The following is a 19,232-nucleotide window of genomic DNA, read 5'->3' on the forward strand; positions in this document are numbered from 1 at the left end:
GGACTCAAGGCACATAAAACATAGTCCTTTTAGATCAGCAGATAAATGATGGAGAAAAAGAAAGGAAGCCTTAAACTGTGAGGTATATTAACAGTCCAGTTGAAAACTGAGGGCACTACATATCAACATTATCAACACGGCTAATTCAGTCATCCTAGGAAAGCTGGTAATTAAATAGGCTGAAGCCATGTTAATTCGGCTACAAATTATAAGATCAATTTAAATAAGCTTGAGGTAAGTATCTCTTTCAAAATGCAAAAAACTCAAACAAAATAATGTATTTTGGCCTTCTACCTAGTACCTTTTTAACTTCTGAGTTTGAAGTCGTAAGAAAAAATGCCCCATGAAAGAATTAACACTGTTCTCCAAGGAACACTTTAAATATCTAAAACAATTTTTTCAAAAGCCCACATATTTACTGTACTATGCAAAAACACAAAAGAAAATTTTAAAAAATCATTCATAATTCTGCCAAGAGATAAGAGGCAGAAAATTTTGGTATTTTGTTTTTACCCCTAGCCTTTTTACATAAAGCTAAAAAGTAGTCCCCTAAAAGTGACATATTCATACTTCGCAAAAACATTTTAATCAAAACGGACAATTTTGCAAGACAAAAAAGTTCCAGAGATCCACTACACAACAATGTGAACAAAGTTACTATTGAAAAGTCATTAAGAGGATAAATTTTATAATGGGTGTTCAAAATTAAACACCAAAAAAAGAAAAAACAAACCCTGACAACAATGGTTGGTTGTAGTGTTAGGGAATGTTATCAAACAGCTATGTGATCTCCAGCTGACTTGTGAAACTGAACTGAGGCACTCAAAGGCTCCTTACCACCCCCTTCCTGTTCTTGGAATGTGGGTTCCATTTGCCTTTCTTGCTTCCAGAGGCTGCTCTAAGGACATAACCTTGAGACAGCGATGTGATACTGAGAACACCTACACAGTTGATGTTAGTAACTTGACACAGTAAAGGCCTCTTTCTAAACTTTTAAAGATTTGGTGGGCAGATGTGGAGATCCACTCATCTTCCTACTGCTCAAGACAAGCCTTGTATGTAAGTGCCCTTTGCTTGTTAAAACTGCCACCTTCAAGCTGGAATGACTTGTTTCTTTGGTACAGGGGCCAATTTCAGATTGTATCAGGAAACTCATGGAGAGTTACCAACCAACATATAGAAAAATTATGACAGGGACTTCCACATCCAGCAGTATGGCAGACTATGATAACCTAATTTGATCTACTCACTTAAAAAAAAAAGATTAAAAATTTTAACTATTATTTTAAATATACTTGGTACCTCAGCACTGATGAAAGAGGTTAGAAATCTTTCCTGATTAGTCATGACTACAAACCAGGCCTTAATTTGGTGGGATTTTTTTGTTGAATATATAGCACTTTTGGGGCGCCTGGGTGGCTCAGTGGTTTGGTGCTTGCCTTTGGCCCAGGGCATGATCCTGGAGTCCCAGGATCAAGTCCCATATCAAGCTCCCTGCGTGGAGCCTGCTTCTCCCTCTCCCTGTGTCTCTGCCTCTCTCTCTGTGTCTCTCATGAATAAATAAATAAAATCTTAAAAAACAAAACAACAACAACAAAAAACCATATAGCACTTTGGTAGTCAAAAAATCCCCAGGCTTGGGAGGCCTGGGGTTGCTCAGCAGCTGAGCAACTGCCTTCAGCTCAGGGCATGATCCCACATTGGACACCTTGCATGGAGCCTCCTTCTCCCTCTGCCTATGTCTCTGCCTCTATGTGTGTCTCTCGTGAATAAATAAAATCTTAAACAAAACAAAACAAAAACACACATGACCCTGTGTTGGGGTCTGTGCTCAGTGCAGACTCTGCTTGAGACTCTCTTTCTTCCTTTTCCTTCACCCCTTCCTCTGCTTGTGTTTGTTCTAAATAAATCTAAAACAATGCAAATGAATTGTACAAGACTGAGAAGCTGTTTCTATCAAAGTAGAAAAGGTAACACCAAAACTTATAGTTTATTTAGTTCCCTGTAGGGTGTCAACTAGCTCAACTATTAGCAACTTCATTTCAATATTCCTTTGACTGGAAGAATCCTTTCAAAATTCTATTAGAAACAGTTTTAACATCTTACTGTTTTCCTCAATTATATAAAAATCTTGGACTAGATATGCATAAAAGTCAGGTTTTTAATTTTAAAAAAATTATGTTTTGGCACAGTGATAAGCAAAGGGTTTCTGTAAAGTGCCAGATAAGCAAAATGTCAGGCCTTGTGGGTCACTGGTTTATGTAACAACTTTTTAATTCTGCCCTTGTAAGCTCAAAAGCAGCCACAATGAAAATGAATGGGTGTAAATAAAACTTTATTTATAAAAACAGGCAGTGGGTCAGATCTGGAAGATTTAAAAACAACAAAAAAGTGAGTAAACCTCTAGTAAGAAAAATTTAAGGAACACCTGGCTGGCTCAGCTGATAGAGCACATATGACTCTTGATCTCAGGGTCTTGAGTTCAACCACATGCGGTGCATTAAAAAAAAAAAAAAAAAAAAAAAAAAAGATTTAAAAAGGAGAAAAAAGGGGGGGTGCTTAGCTAGGTTATTTGGTCTTTAGACTCTTGATCTGGGGGTCATGAGTTCAGGCCCCACATTGGGTGTAGAGCTTAACAGTTAAGAAAAAAGGTTAAAAGAAATGAGAAAAGGCACAAATAACCAATATCAAAGAATAAGAGATGTATCTACCAGTGTCTGGAAACATTTTGAAGTAATATGAAAAATTTTATGACAATAAACGTGAAACTTAGATGAAATGGGAAACTTGAATAACTCCTGATTTTGGCTCAGGTTACGATCTCCAGGTCATGAGACTGAGCCTTGCTATCTCCCTACTCTTGAGCGTGCTTGCTCACATTCTCTCTCTCAAATACATAAATCTGTAAAAAAAAAAGAGAGGGATCCCTGGGTGGTGCAGTGGTTTAGCGCCTGCCTTTGGCCCAGGGTGTGATCCTGGAGACCCAAGATCGAATCCCATGTCAGGCTCCTGGTGTATGGAGCCTGCTTCTCCCTCTGCCTGTGTCTCTGCCTCTCTCTCTCTCTCTCTCTCTCTCAATCTGTGTGTGACTATCATAAATAAATAAAAAAATAAATAAAAAAAAATAAAAAAAGAAAGAAAACTTGAATAACTCTGCCATCATTAAATGTGCTAGATTAGTAGTTAAAAATCCCTCCCCCCCCCCACCACTACAAGCCCAGGCAATTTAGCCACCATTCTACCAAACATTCAAGAAATATATAATTCTAATCACAAAGTAACTATTTCAGTAAAAATTGGACAGAGCATACTAGACCAACTCTGATACCAAAACATGACAAACTGTGAAAAAGAAAAAAGAAAAATTACTCATGACTCTACATGCAAACACGCTAGACAATATCAGCAAACTGAACAGCAACTTACACAACAGATGATAATATGACTGAACTAGATTTATATCAAGAATGAAAAACTGGCTTAACAGAAAATCACTGTCATTTCCCGCAGTAGAATGGTAAAAATAAAGCTAGTTTCAATAAATACAGAAAAAATATGTGGTAAGTCAGTATTGTTGGAGGAGGTGATCAAAACTTGATGTCTAGTTGACCCTTGAGTTCCAGACAACTGGAGGCCCCCCATGTCTCCCCTGTTCTTAGAATGTTTATTCCACTTGCCTTCTCTGTTCCCAGCAGCAGCCCCAAAAATATATCCTTGAGATCGAAACATGCTATTGAGGCTATCTGGACCGGGTACACAACTGAACAGAGTTAAAGCCTTTTATAAACTTTTAAGATTCTGACACAGAGATCTACTCATCTTGCAGCTGCCCAAGACAATCCTCATGACAGCCCTTGTCTATGAAACGTGCTATCCCTCAATCTGGAGTGGCCTGCCCCTTTCTTCTGTCTCTACCTACCCTCTGTGTACAGGGGGCTAGTTTCAGATAACACTGTGAACCTCCTTAGGGAGTTACGAACCAGCACTCATTTTAGAGAGAATATCTTTAATGTTAAAGGATACAGGGTTATATACCTAAAACATTTACCAAATGATATATTTTTAAAGGTAAAAAGCACTTTCTTTAGAAATGGGAATGAGGTAAGTGAACCCTCAATCATTATTTTCTAGTCAACTGCTATTTTTTTTTTTTTTTTTTTTTGAGGTCCTGGACAGCATCGTAAAGCAAGAAAAAAAAATTCAAAATACAAGGACTGGAAAGGTAGAAACAAAAGCAACACTATTAGCAGATAATCTCTTTTATATGGAAATTTCAAAGAACCTATAGATAAATGACTGAGGACTAAGGGAATTTGATTACTATAAAAATAGACACCCAAAATAAATCCAAAGTTATATAATTTTAAGAAAAAAACACAATCATTTTAAAACATATAAAGTATTCTGGAACAATTCTACAAAAGATGTTTGAGACTGTTATGGATGAATCTCTAAAGCTTTATTAATTCAACATAATTTCTATCAAAATACACTATTTTGTGTGTATGGTGACAAGCTCCTGTTACAGTTTTTATGGAGCAAAGGGTTATGAAACTAAGACCTAACTGAATAATAAATGTGGGAGACTTTCCCTACTAATTGAAAGGTAAGGTAACTAAGATCAAGTGAAAATAGTGTGTGGAGAGACAACCAATAGACTAGAGCAAAGACTAGAATCTGTACCAAACATGTGGAAATTCGTTAAGAGACAGATGAAAACTTAAATATGAAAGAAAAATTGGAAATTTTAAAAGACAGGGGTGCCTGGGTGGCTTAGTCTGTTAAGTGTGTGCCTTCAGCTCAGGTCATGACCCCCGAGTCCTGAGATGGAGCCCGGAGTTGTGCTCCCTGCTCTGCAGGGAGTCTCCTTCTCTCTCTGCTTGTGCTCTCACTTTCTCTCTCAAATAAATAAAAACCTTCAAGAAAAAAAAAAAATCATAAAAAAAGACAGTCCATGAACCTGTCTTTATGACTTAGTAGAGAAAATTTTTTTACAAACATAAATAAAGGAAAACACTGATAATTCAACTACATTAACTAGGTAATTAAAAAATATACATTTTATCTCTCTAGATTGTATAAGTATTTCATATTTTTTACCTAATATTTAAACCAAATAAAAGTTGTCTGCTTTGCCTACTGGCTTACATTACACACACACACACATTTTTAAAGATTTCACTTATTTATTCATGAGAGACACAGAGAAAGAAGCAGAGACATAGGCAAAGAGAAAAGCAGGCTCCTTGCGGGGAGCCTGATGTGGGACTTGATCCTGAGACTACGGGATCACAGAATCACGACCTGAGCCAAAAGCAGACACTCAACCACGGAGTCATCCAGGTGCCCTGGCTTACATTATACTTGCTGCACAATATATAAAAGTAAACATATAGGATGAAGAATAAATGAGGTATTTTATTAGAATATTAGGATGCTGCACTGCAGTTAACTTGGAGCAGACATTTCATTTGCTGTAAGCTGCTGAGAAACAAAGAGAGCAACATTCATACACCTGTCTTTCTGCTTCAGATGCATAAAAGAAAAAGAAAAGTCCAAAGCAAACTTGTATCAAAAAAGACTACATCGTGATGAGTTTTATTATTCAGATGGCCTCATATTAGTCATATTTTCTCCTGAGTCATCAAACACAGAAAAAAGTAATTATCACTAATCTAAAATGTAATGCAATTTTATGCTGCATGAAAATTTTTGCTCACCACTGTATCCCCAAGAGCCCAGGCTAGTACCCTGCACACAGTGGATGCTTAATAAATAGGTTTTAATAACTGAACATATAGCTACTCCAAAGGAAAAATATACTTATTTGTCTTCTCAGAAGAAGTGATTTTAAAAAGTATAAAGTAGGGATGTCTGGCTGGCTCCATCAGTATAGTACACAACCATTGACCTTGGAGTCGTGAGTTTGAGCCCGGAATTGGGTGTGGAGTCCACTTTAAATAAATAAAATATTTTTTTAAAGTGTAAGGTAGAAAAGGATCAGTGGTTAAACAAGTAAGTATTTATATACCTGGATAAAGTCACGTTTTTGTTTCAGAAAAGGGAAATGATATTTCACACAGTGATGTCAGTAATTCAGTAATCAAGTTATATAGTAAGTTAATATTAGGAGAAAATGTATAAATAAGGTTACCTATTTTAATTCTTCCTACATTTTCATTTGTTGACTCCTAAGCCAATATATAAGTTCTAGTGAGCCAAAAGAAAGTCAAATTATTCATTTACAATAACAATAATAAAACCAAAGAAAAAAAGCCACACCTAGAATTTTGATTATCGTACATTAACAATTTGATTAAAACTAATGAATTTTAATAATTAATCTTTAAAAATGAAAAACAAAAGACCTAGAAAAGTGCTCTATTACTACATGTTCCACAACACAAGACACAGGAAGTCATTTTTTTTAAAGTCAATTTTTAAATAACATATTCACTTAGTGTACTATAACACTGATGCAATTACAGGTTTCTCTCAAAATGTTTTTAGCTGCGTAAATCTCAAAAATTTTTCAATTAGCAATAATCGCACCTTGGATAAACCTCATTGGCTACAATACTGCCACTGTGCAAAGCTAAAAAAATTTTTCTACCAATACATTTGTTTCACCTAATGTGTAGTCATAGAAAGTGACAGCCTTTTCCATAACTGTACCTTCGAAACTTTGCTAAAAGGAAGGACTTTTCCAATTCAGCTTCGTCTGCTGCTATACGAAGGCTTCTACCACTGCAGCATAAATACTGACTTTCTAAGTCACAAACATGTCCTTCCGGTACGTACTTATAAAGAAAGAGTATTAGAAAATTCTTACCAGAAAGATCCACCACTGCCTCATGACTGGAAACAGCTCCTTTCTCAATAAAAAGATCTCGAAAATATTCACTATTAGCGGACAAAACAGATTTATGAGCTTTGTACTCTTCTCCCTCAATTAACAAAGTAACATCACAGAACTGGTTGGAGAGTCTCTGTTCATTGAGCTGTTTTAAGACAGCCTGACAGTGTTTTGGAGAAGAACGTTTCACCACTCCTTTGGTGTCAACCTATCAAAATAAGTTTAAGATCAAGAGTTTTATTACATATCATTTGTATTTCTACCTTTAACAGAATTTAAAACATGATACATTATTCACTTTTAAAGACACCACTAATTAATAGAAAGAAATAGCCATATATTCTTTATCGTCTATATATTTAAATAAAAAGCTAGGTCATTCTATTTTCTGCCATTTATTCTTCTTAACCCAAAGCAAAACCTGCATCTCACTTCTTGCTGTTTCTTCTTACTAGTCAGAAATCTGATGATGTATGAAAGTAATGTAGGTAAAGTAAAAACAAAGGCCTACCCAGTTTAATTGGACCTTGTTTCACAACCTAGAGACTGCTTCCAGAAATGTATTCTGTACCTGTACCAATATACCATTTAGAAAGATAGGACGAATAATTAACAACAAATCAAGTAATATTCTGAAGAGAAGAAACAACAGGAATATTTGTGATTAATGAAAAAGCGTATTAGTATACTTTTAGTATACGTAACAACATAGTTCATTAACTGAGATGCAGACTTAAATTTTTAATGTCAGTGCCAACAGGCAAGCAGTTCCAGTACTTTAAGAAAAAATTCACTAAGACTACAAATACTAATATACCAGTTACAGATTTTTTTTTCCCCCAGTTACAGATGTTAAAGCTCAATGGAAGTTCCACTTACAAATACAAGTTCATGCTTGGATACGGGCTTCTTTTTTGCAGGCTTGGAAGCTGTAGTTGGAGGTGAAGTAAAATTGCTCAGATCATCTTCTGATTCATTACTTTCCTCTCCAGATTCAAGGTCTAGTCCCAATTCTTCTAACATTTCTGAAGTATCTGATATTGGACGGGAGCGATCTAGTTTCTCCTGGCATTTGCTACACTGTTTAATGTAATCTTTCACTTGCTTTAATATACCTACAATAAAAATAAAAATTAACATGTCAAATTTAATGCTGCTTTCATTTGAAAACTCAAAACTTACTGTTTGTTAATCTATGTACACTGATGTATGTTTGAATGCATATGTCCAGACAAACGCCCCATAACGTAAAAGTGGTTTCTTTAGAATGTACATTTTTTCATAGATATAAGGTTATAAATTTTTTTTTTAAGATTTTATTTATTTATTCACGAGAGACACACACACAGAGAGGCAGAGACACAGGCGAGGAAGAAGCAGGCTCCCTGCAAGGAGCCCAATGTGGGACTCAATCCCGGAACTCCAGGATCACACCCTGGGCCAAAGGCAGGCCCTAAATCACTGAGCCACCCAGAGATCCCCACTGACGGTTTATTTCCATGCTTATTTTTGTTTATTCCTAGTTATTCACTTCCCCACCATATAAGATGATTACATAGCAGGGCCTTTTTCTGTGTGAGCTCCAACTCATTCATGCTACAGGAAATTATGAAAATGACAATATTACCTTCATAAACATGGTTACCTCTCCACCTTACTAACATCAGGCCATGCAATTTGCTTTGGTCAACAGAATATAAATAAATATAATGTGTGCCATGTCTCAGAAACTTTAAGAGGCATGGTTTCCCACTGGTGCTCAGATGGCATGTTCCAGATCGATGCCATCCTTTAGAGCCTGAATTGCAGGGGAAAAAAAGACAAGTGGAGTCAATAGCAACCTGAACTACAACCACAACTTGTAATGAGTGTGTAAAATAAATCTCATTTTTGAAAGCTATGAGATTTTAGGGTTGTATAAAACACCACCATACACAATATAACTTTTGTTACATCGTTATACTCACAAAACCCTATTCTGAATTTCAACTTCTAGCTCAGCATGTTGGGGTAGGTGTACGGAGCAGGGAGGAAACACTTCACACACACACACACACACACACACACGATCCTTTTAAGGTAAGATCAATTATTTCCATCCTACAAATGAGGAGAATGAAGCCCTAAAAAGCAAGAAATTTGTCCAAAGTTGCATTTAGTAAATTACGTAACTGGGCCTCCAGAAGCCATGTGATTTTCAGTATATTATACTAACTTAGGAACACATCTCTCCATCACTATGACAAAATTCTCCCTTTACAATCCCCAAGTAAAATGTAAATGAAAGGCTCATTAATAAGCTAAAATGATATAGAGATCGTGAATTACTGAGAAGAATTTCAAGATTTGAAATTATACCACAGTTCCTTGAACTTTCAACCTTCAGGTAATATTCAAGCAATACTTCTCAACTGTATTGTCCCATACTCACTAAAAAAAAGTATACAGTGGACTAACAAACTCAGAAAAGTATACTTTCATTTTACACACACGTAATAGATATTATCATATTCAAAGCCCTGAGAGTTCTACAGTGTTCAACAAGATTTTGTCAAATTTATTTGTTCATAGGCCCCCATTCCCCAATCGAGAATTTAGGAAATAATGGGTTAGGATTAAATTAAAAAAGTATTTACAGGGACACCTGCGAGGCTCAGCAGTTTAGCGCCTGCCTTCTGCCCAGGGCATGATCCCATAGTCCCAGGATCTGAGTCCCACATTAGGCTCCCTGCCTCGAGCCTCCTTCTTCCTCTGCTTGTGTCTCTGCCTGTCTCTCTAATGAATAAATAATAAAAATCACATTAAAAAAAGACGTCTACAAGTGCATATTTAGAGAACAATATATATTTTAATGTCTGAAAATGCTAAAGTCAATAAAAAGTCTGTATCTGTATGAGGTATGTTAGCATATTAAAAAAATTATGAAAAGGCTGAAGAAATATTTAATTTTTCATACAATTAAGAGTAAATGGAGAGGAGCCTGACTGGTTCAGTCGGTAGAGCTTGTGACTCTTGATCTCAGAGTTGTGGACTCAAACCCCACATTGGGCATAGAGCTTACTTAAAATAAAAAAAAAAACATCATGTTCATTCTATTTGTTTAAAAAAATAAAGAAGAGTAAAAGGATTGAAGTGAAAAATTTCTGAAGATGAACAGTGATGGTTGCACAATGTGAATGTACTTAATGCCACTGAACTGTACACTTAAAATGGCTCAAATGGTAAATTTTATATTTTACAATAGAAAAAAGTAAATGAGTACAAACTTCCAATTATAAATAAGTCATGGGGATGAAAGTATAGCATGGGGATAACATGGTAATAACTTTCTATGGTGATATACAGTCCCTAAACTTATCATGGTGAGCATTTTATAATGTATATAATTGTTGAATCCCTATGTTGTACACCTGAAATTAATGATACTGTATGTCTACTATATTTCGATAAAAAGAGTAAATATGTGTATGAATAGGAAACACATAAACGAATACATATTTTAAAATTTTATTTATTTGAGGGCAGCCCGGGTGGCTCAGTGGTTTAGCGTGGCCCTCAGCCTGGGGTGCGATCCTAGAGACCCAGGATCGAGTCCCACATTGGGCTCCCTGCATGGAGCCTGCTTCTCCCTCTGCCTGTGTCTCTGCCTCTGTCTTTCATGAATGGATGAATAAAATCTTTAAAAAAAAAAAAAGATTTTGAGAGAGAGACAGAGAAAGAGTGCATGCAGGGCATAGGGCTAAGGTGGAGGGAGAGGGACAAGCAGACTCAGCGTTGAGCAAAAAGCCTGATGCAGGGTTTGATCCACTACCCTAAGATTGTGACCTGAGCTGAAATCAAGAGCTGGACACTCAACCAACTCAGCACCCAGGCACTCCAAGAAAACCACACACACACATACACACACACGATTTTATTCATTTGAGAGAGAGACAGAGAGAGCACAAGCAGGGGGGAGAGGTAGAAGCAGGTTCCTGACAAGAGGCTCCATCTCAAGACTTAGACCATGACCTGAGCCAAAGGCAGACACTTAACTGAGCCACCCAGGTGCCCCAAGAATATATATTTCTAGGTAAAAAACACACTTAGTGGGCAGCCCGGGTGGCTCAGTGGTTTAGCACCAACTTCAGCCCAGGGTGTGATCCTGGAGACCAAGGATCGAGTCCCACATCAGGCTCCCTGCATGGAACCTCCTCCTTCTCTCTCTGCGTCTCTCATAAATAAATAAAATATTTTAAAAAACCACACATACACTTAGAAAATGTGTGTAGATGTACAACTACATCTCACTTAGAAAATGTGTGTAGATGTAGAACTACATTTCTACAGAAATGTAGAAATTTCCATGTTCATAGTAAAGAAGGCGTCATTTTTTCCTAATTTTGGCTGTATTTCCAAACATTCTAGGATTCTACACAGTTCACTATATTCTGCATAAACCAAAAGTCTAATTACACTATAAACTGGTTAAGTTCAAATGGTATTACAAAAACTACATAGGAAGCATTTGAAAAGGATGCAAATAAAACCCGCAGGAAAAAAATTATTATTGTAGGATAGTCACTAAATTGTCTCAAAAGTCACCTGATAGGGATCCCTGGGTGGCGCAGCGGTTTGGCGCCTGCCTTTGGCCCAGGGTGCGATCCCGGAGACCCGGGATCGAGTCCCACATCGGGCTCCCAGTGCATGGAGCCTGCTTCTCCCTCTGCCTGTGTCTCTGCCTCTCTCTCTCTCTCTCTGTGACTATCATAAATAAATAAAAATTAAAAAAAAAAAAAGTCACCTGATAGGTTTTAAGAACTTTCATCTGAGTATTACCGTTTTGATGGGATCATCTTAAATCTAGCTTTACAGATTCAGAAGCTTGACATCTTTAGTTGATCCAGAATTAAGCTGAAGACTGATTCAAGTTAACCACAGAAAAGGCATCAGTGTGTAAACATAGTTAATTTTACTACACTACCGCAAGGGGTTGAACCACTTATACAGTATAATCTGAATCCACTAACTAGCTTTGTGATCACAGCCAAGTTGCCAAACCTCTCTATGCCTACGCGCCAATTGTAAGGGGTAACAGTATGGTGCTGTTGTGATAATATTTATAAAGCTCTTTGAAAAGTATATGACACACAGTCACTACATAAGTGTTTTTTTTTTTTTTAAAGATTTTATTTATTTATTCATGAGAGAGAGAGAGAGAGAGGCAGAGACACAGAGACACAGAGACACAGGCAGAGGGAGAAGCAGGCTCCATGCAGGGAGCACGATGTGGGATTCAATCCTCAGACCCCGGGATCACGCTCTCAGCTGAAGGCAGATGTTCAACTACTGAGCCACCCAGGCGTCCCCATAGGTGTTTGTTAAATACTGTAACATTCACTCATCAACCTCTCTGGTACTGAAAAAAGACAAAAACAAAAACTCTACATAAAACACCAAGTTACCATTAAAAGATTCTTCACTGAACATAGAATGAAAACAAAGATAGACAAAAGACTTTAGTGGGTAATCTTCTAATAAAACAACTGGGGAATCCCTGGGTGGCTCAGAGGTTTAGCGTCGCCTTTGGCCCAGGGTGTGATCCTGGAGACCCAGGATTGAGTCCCAAACTGGGCTCCGTGTGGGGACTGCTTCTCCCTCTGCCTGTGTCTCTGCCTCTCTGTGTGTGTGTGTGTGTGTGTCTTTCATGAATAAATAAATAAAATCTTTTAAAAAATAATAAAACAACTGAAGGAACAGTTTCTTACACTAGATCAGGGTTTCTTAACTTTAGTAGTGTTGATATTTTGGGCCAGATGACTCTTGCTGGAGTGGGGAGGGGCGCAAAGGGCTGTCCTGTCTATTCTTATGTAGAATGTTTAGGGGCATTCCTGACCTCTACCCAACTAGATGTCAATAGCAACACCTCAACCACCACCAGTTATGACAACCAAAATGGTCTCCAGACACAGCTCGACATCCCCTGGGAGGCAAAACCGTCCCTGGGTGAGAACCAATAGTTTAGAGATCTATTTGCCAAACTGAACAATTTGCTCCTGTCAGCTGTTTAAGATCTTCCTTCCCTGCCAGTTTCGGATACACCAACCACACCCGGTTCAGGGGCTCCCATTTCTAGCTCCTGCATTTTAGTTCTTCCTTGGTCTGTTTGGTTTTCTTCAAAGAGGTTACAAGTGGCTGGTTACAGCTATTTACAGACCTAGTTCTTAGTGGGTTTCCTAGAGATTACATCTTCCTCTTCTACACTAAATAACAGTGGCATCAATTTTTTTTTAAATTTTTTTTTTTAATTTTTATTTATTTATGATAGTCACAGAGAGAGAGAGAGAGAGAGGCAGAGACATAGGCAGAGGGAGAAGCAGGCTCCATGCACCGGGAGCCTGATGTAGGATTCGATCCCGGGTCTCCAGGATCGCGCCCTGGGCCAAAGGCAAGCGCCAAACCACTGCGCCACCCAGGGATCCCAACAGTGGCATCAATTAACCCCATAGTCTAAACAAAAATAAATCAGTACTTAGGGTAGAACTTCTGCAGGCAGCTTATTTAACCTATTACTTTTTTTTTTTTTTTGCTAATGTAATCTTTGTTTCCCCTCCTAATTTTATCTTCACACCTTGGAAGCATTTCACTGTAGATCCTCATGCATCAGCATCTGAGGCAGGAGAGATAATCACTTATTTTCAAACTCCAGCATATAATTCAACAGGATAAAATAAGAGGGTGTGGGGGGATGAGAATATTTATTAACATTTTACATTCTGAAATGAAATATGCCATATGTAAACATTAGGTACTGAGCCAGAGTTCAACTCTGCTCAAAGGAGAGAAACTGCTACAAACTTGCCTGAGCACTAGAATATAACTGATGGTGGCAGCATTCCAAAAAAGCAGAATAAATAAGAATCACAATAAACTGTCCTTGATATAACTTCTATTGGTTTGACTCTGGAACAGTTTTTCTTTTTTTTTGGGCACCTATAGTGATCAAATCTTATTAGCTTTCAGGTAAACAGTCTACAATGGTTTTGGAGTATGTATATCTTGAGTAAAAGCAATTCAACTGTTAATGTAATAAATATCAAAATGAATAGCCACTTTATTTTTTTTAATGAACAGCTAAAAATTAGGGGCAAACTTCTCTGATGCTTACTATGAATTATTACTTTAAGTAAGCTTTACACCCAAAGTGGGGCTTGAACCCACGACTCGGAGATCAAGAATCACATGCTCAAAGAAAAAAAAAAAAAAAAGAAAGAATCACATGCTCTATGGCCTGAGCTAGCTAGGTGCCCCAAATTCTTATTTTAATAGAAAATATTAAAATATTAAAAGTAATGGGCTCATCAAATATCAAATAAACATTACATGTTAACAAAATAGCATTTTACAAAAAATTACTATTTCCCAAAACAAAACAAGGCAAAAAGTGAAAGGGGTATTACTTCACATTTCTGAAAATCTTTTAAACGTATGGCTTAAGAAAATCATATATGCCTCTGCCTTCAATCATTTGCCATATGTCATATGTCACAGCCTCTGGAAGACACCAGTGTATACTTGGGAGACAAGGAGCAGAAAAGGCAAATAATGTCTTGGAATTATCATAAAAATAATCGTGACTTTGTAGATCCTCTGAAAGATCTCAGGGCCTCCCTTGTCAGGAGTTTAGTACCATAAGCATGGTACTTCAAGAACCAGCTGGTCTAGTTGCTTAAGGGCTTTTAAGTTTTACAAATGTATAAAAATCACAAACTTATTTTTCAATTAAACATACACATGGTCTCAGGTTTTTTTTGGACTAAGACACTGCACACCAAAATACAGAGACTCTCCCCCACAACTGCATTCCTAACATTCACAGATAATAAATTCAGGGAAGGGAAATCCTTAACACTAAACCCTTGCAGCACCATACGAGTGGTTAAGACGGTGAAAGTACAAAGATCATCTGTGTGATCCCTAACATATTTAACTTTCTGATGCTTTTAGTTTTCTCATCTGTAAAACAGGTAGGTTTCCACCTTACAAGGATTTTATCACGATTAAATGAATGAAAAATTAAGAGCTCAGAACTCTGCCTGCGTGTAAAATTCTGATGTTACTTTTTTTCTTTTAAGTTTTATTTATTCATGAGAGACACAGAAACACAGGCAGAGGGAGAAGCAGGCTCCTCACAGGGAGCCCGACGTGGGACTCGATCCTGGATCCCGGGATCACGCCCTGAGCCAAAGGCAGAAGCTCAATCGCTGAGCCACCCAGGCGTCCCTCTGATGTTACTTTTAGCTGTGACTGTCATTTTTAACATGTCATAAGGTATTTAATTTTTTTTTTTTAAGTAATCTCTATGCCGGACGTGGGGCTGGAACTCAGCGCCCGGAGATCGAGAGCCCCACGCCCCTCGGACTCCGGAGGGAGTCAGGGCACCCAACAGGTCGTAAGGTATTAAATCCGAAACACTGGCTCAAGGCAACAGGGTCTGAGCAAATCCGTCCTAACAAAACGCAGCAATTACTGTTTTTACTCCTCACGCTTCAGTCGCTTTAGAAGAATTTAATTCCAACATTGCCTAAAATAGAAAACAAATGCGGGCGGAAGATAACAGGAAAGCATTAAAGAAGACAAGAGCGCTCGACGGTTTTTGAAAACACGGAGGATCTCTCGGAGGAACAAAAGGAAGGGCCACCGGTTAGTGCGACCCGGCCCGTTACCAGCGGAGAACTGCGGGACGCCCGCCGGGGGGAAGCGAGCCTCCTCGCGCCCCCCACCACACCTCGGCAGCACCCGCGGGACCTCGGGTCCAGCCCAACGGTTTCCACGGCAACCGGCGCGGGCGCGCGCTGGCGGCGAGGAAGCCAAGGGCCGGCTCTCGCTCGCCACCGGTCCCCAGAGGTCGGGAAGCCAGGGCCGTGCGTCCGTCCGTCCGTGGACAACCGCATCTGTCCGGGTATCGCGGTGCCTCGCCGCCTCCACCGCGCCCCTCACGGCATCGCCAGGGAAGCGCAGCACACGCTCGGAGCGAGGAGGGTCCGCGGTCGTCCACACCGACCTCCCGCCCATCGCCAGGCCGGAGGCGGCGGCCCGCGGACTCGGGCCCACTCGGGCCCGCACACGCCCGCACACGCCCGCACACGCCCGCCGCGCCGCCCCGGGGCCCGCCGTCCCCGCCCCCACCCCGCCCCCGCGCAGCCGCAGGAGGCGGGCCCGCCGAGCCCGCACGCCCCGGCCCCGCCCGGCCTGGCCCGGCCCCCGGGGAAGCCCCCTTCGCCCCACCCCGGGCCAGGGCCCGCCCCCAGCGTCCCCGGCCTCCTTCCTGTGGGAAGTGCGGCTCCGTCCGCGTCCCCCACCCTCTCGGCTCCGCCCGGCAGCCGCTCCGCCGCCGAGCGCAGGTCGCGCCGGGCGGGGGCCGGGCGGGGGCCGCGCGGGACCCCCGGCCTCGGCCGTGCGCACGCAGGGCCGCCTCCGCCTGCGGGCCTCGCCCGGGCAGCTGGCGGCCGCCCGCCACGCGCCGCCCGCCGCCCGCCGCCCGCGAGCCCTACCTCGCCACCAGTAAGTCTTGGACAAGTCGTGCCAGGTCTGGTGCCGGGTGTGGTGAGTGCCGCCCGGGCCCAGGTGCGCCGCCTCGATGAGCCCCCGGCGCCGCTCCGGCTGCAGCACCACCTCCAGCTCCGCGAAGGTCTTGCGGTGCCGCTGCCGCCGCTGGTAGTACAGAGTCCCGCCGCGCACCACGTAGCAGGCAGCCGCCTTGCGGATTTTGCGCTTGACATTGCCCTCGGTGCCCGGCGCGTACGGCTCACGCTCGTTTGTCAGGTAGCGAAGAATGGCCCGGTAGCTTTCCTCGCTTGACATCGCTGACGGCGGCTGCCCGAGGGCGCCTGTCAGTGGCGGGGGAGGAAGACAGCGCACTGGCCCCGGGCGGATGCGGCGGCGGCGGGAGGAACGGCTGGGGCTGTGGTGAGTGCTCTCCGACGGCGCCCGCAGCGCGAAGGGAGATCGGACGAGTCGGTAACCAGGGGGAACTGCACTTCTCCAGCGCGCGGGATCCGCTGGCGACTGACAAAATGGCTGCTGCACCACCGGAAGTGACGTGATCAAGGGCAGTGGGTGAGGGGACCGAGTCCTGATTGGAGCGCGCTGGCTTTCTGGCTTGATGAAGCCGTCCGGGTGACGTCAGGACTGCGGGCGGACATTTTGGAAGCGGGTAGGCCTCTGCTGGGAGGCCGAAGTCGCTTCGAGCAGACATCTTAAGTCCTGGCAGTTTCCCTTTTTCAGTTTTCCCTTCTTTGCCTTGCTCGGAGCACGTGCAGGAGGCGGTGGGCTGCTGTTATCGTGCCCGAGGTACACCAAGAAGCGCAGGAGTCTGGTTTCCACCCGCCTACCTTCTGAGACCACTCCCTAGTCCAACATAAAAGCATCAGATTTTTGAGGCTCCTTCTAAAATGTCAGCCTCTGGACGCAAGATCCAAGCCCCATTCACATGTAAATGTAATCTCCAGTTAAAACACTTAAAATGTAAGTCCCTCAATGATAGGACTTAACTTCTGAACTTAAACTGTTGGCTCCAAATCGCGCACGGAATAGTCGGGAGTTTTCTGGAATGACCGTCGTGCATAGGGGCAGTTTTCTGTACATCAAGGTAATCCTGTTGGCAGTGAGGGGGAGTAGCCGGCACTCTTACAGCTCAGTTTGCACGTTATTTTTACATAAACTAAGCGGGGGAGAGGGATTTTCTATTTTACACCAATGCACAGAAAAGGCCGAGACGACTTGAACTGCGTTTTCCGGGGTGCACTGTGTGCTCTAATTCACATTTTGAGCGGGGAGCCCAGAGCGGTGGCCCGTCACCTTCCGTGGGTTTAAAATGCCGCGCAGACGAGACCACAGACTTGGGACATCCTACTTGACAACGGGCCAAGCCCGGGCAGTGCTTTGCTGCTGCGCTAGAACTCCGGGGCCAACTGCTCCTCCGCAGCCTGGTCGCGGTCGCTGGGTGAGGCCCTTTGACCTTACAAACACAGGTTAGGGGCTGACAACCGGTGAACGCACCGGGCTCAAAAAACAGGATGGAACGGACTCTGTGGTACTTGCGGGTGGGGGCTGCAGGAATTAGCAGATGGCCTAGATACTGGAGGCAGCATCCTGGAGTACGTGAGCTCCCAGGGGTGGAGGAAAGAGAACCACCAGACCTGGGACTTATTTGGGGTCACTCAATTCAGACAAACAGCTGGGGGAGGAGGAATTAGAAGATGGAGATGCACTCCTCCCCTCCTGGGAGTGGGGCACCCAAAGCCAGATCAGCCCTCTGAGAACTGTCTGGGTTAGCACCATCACTTCAGCTGGGAGGTCAACTCCCTTTAAATTTAAAAAATAAACTTAAGGGATCCCTGGGTGGCGCAGCGGTTTGGCGCCTGCCTTTGGCCCAGGGTGCGATCCTGGAGACCCGGGATCGAATCCCACGTCGGGCTCCTGGTGCATGGAGCCTGCTTCTCCCTCTGCCTATGTCTTTGCCTCTCTCTCTCTCTGTGTATGACTATCATAGATAAATAAAAATTTAAAAAAAAAATAAAAAAAAAAATAAAAAAATAAACTTAAGTAAAAACTTTAGTCGTGGAGGTGGAGAAGAAAAACTGACCCTACCCCCAGTTCAGTTGCTGCCAAAACCACCTGTGAAAGCATGAAGCCCAGTGTACTTGCATTCTCCTCTGTGCCAATGTGGAGAAAAGGTTTAACAGGTGGTCTAATTGGTCTCAAAGTTTAACTTGCCATCCTCCTAAAACAGATAGGTTATTTCTAGCTCCTCCGGGTAAGCAGGCTACCCAGGAATCAAGGGTAATCAGAATCGGCAGCTTAACTTCATTAAGACATAGAAGCCAGAAAAGCACTTATTTAAAGTATCTGCCTTTAGCTCAGGTCATCCTGGGGTGCTGTAATGGAGCTCCACATCCGACTCCCTGCTGTGGGGCAAACAGGGGCAGGCTGGAGTCTGTTTTTTCCTCTCCCCTGCTTGTGCTCTAGCTCACTCAAAATCTTTAAAAAAAAATGAAAGGACATTTTTTGTGTCCAAAAATTTAGAAATCTCTAGCACTGTATTCAAGATGGGTATTTTGATTGGTTAAGCTTTCCTTATTCATAACTAATCTTATTTTCCTTGTAATTTCATAAAGAAAACATTGCCACAATAAAAATGAAGATTTCTTCCACCAAGCAAAATCTTAGATGTTTCTAAGCAAGAGCCAGTGTATCTTGCATTTTTTAAAATTTAGAAATCTCTAGCACTGTATTCAAGATGGGTATTTTGATTGGTTAAGCTTTCCTTATTCATAACTAATCTTATTTTCCTTGTAATTTCATAAAGAAAACATTGCCACAATAAAAATGAAGA

General features: G+C 41.6%; 1 protein-coding gene and 1 non-coding gene across 3 annotated transcripts in view; both read right to left on the reverse strand.

The window, feature by feature from the left end:
- The window catches only part of ZBTB11 (zinc finger and BTB domain containing 11), a 32,433-nt gene extending 13,388 nt beyond the window's left edge, over nt 1-19,045 (reverse strand). The window contains exons 1-3 of one of the 2 annotated variants that reach the window (XM_025989976.2): nt 16,390-19,045; nt 7,736-7,971; nt 6,833-7,064 (exon numbers count right to left, since the gene is read on the reverse strand). In XM_025989976.2, coding sequence (XP_025845761.2) covers nt 6,833-7,064; nt 7,736-7,971; nt 16,390-16,699 — 778 coding nt within the window. In that variant the 5' untranslated portion in view covers nt 16,700-19,045. Of the gene's footprint in view, nt 1-6,832; nt 7,065-7,735; nt 7,972-15,623; nt 15,974-16,389 lie in introns of those variants that run through there. The other variant, XM_072722162.1, reaches the window with a different exon arrangement.
- LOC112913813 (U4 spliceosomal RNA) lies at nt 6,460-6,597 on the reverse strand. Its single transcript, XR_011997677.1, has one exon. It is a non-coding gene; the product is annotated as a U4 spliceosomal RNA (small nuclear RNA).
- Nucleotides 19,046-19,232: the final 187 nt, after the last annotated feature.

The sequence above is a fragment of the Vulpes vulpes genome, chromosome 1 (genome assembly GCF_048418805.1).
Source record: "Vulpes vulpes isolate BD-2025 chromosome 1, VulVul3, whole genome shotgun sequence".
NCBI classification, from domain to species: domain Eukaryota; kingdom Metazoa; phylum Chordata; class Mammalia; order Carnivora; family Canidae; genus Vulpes; species Vulpes vulpes.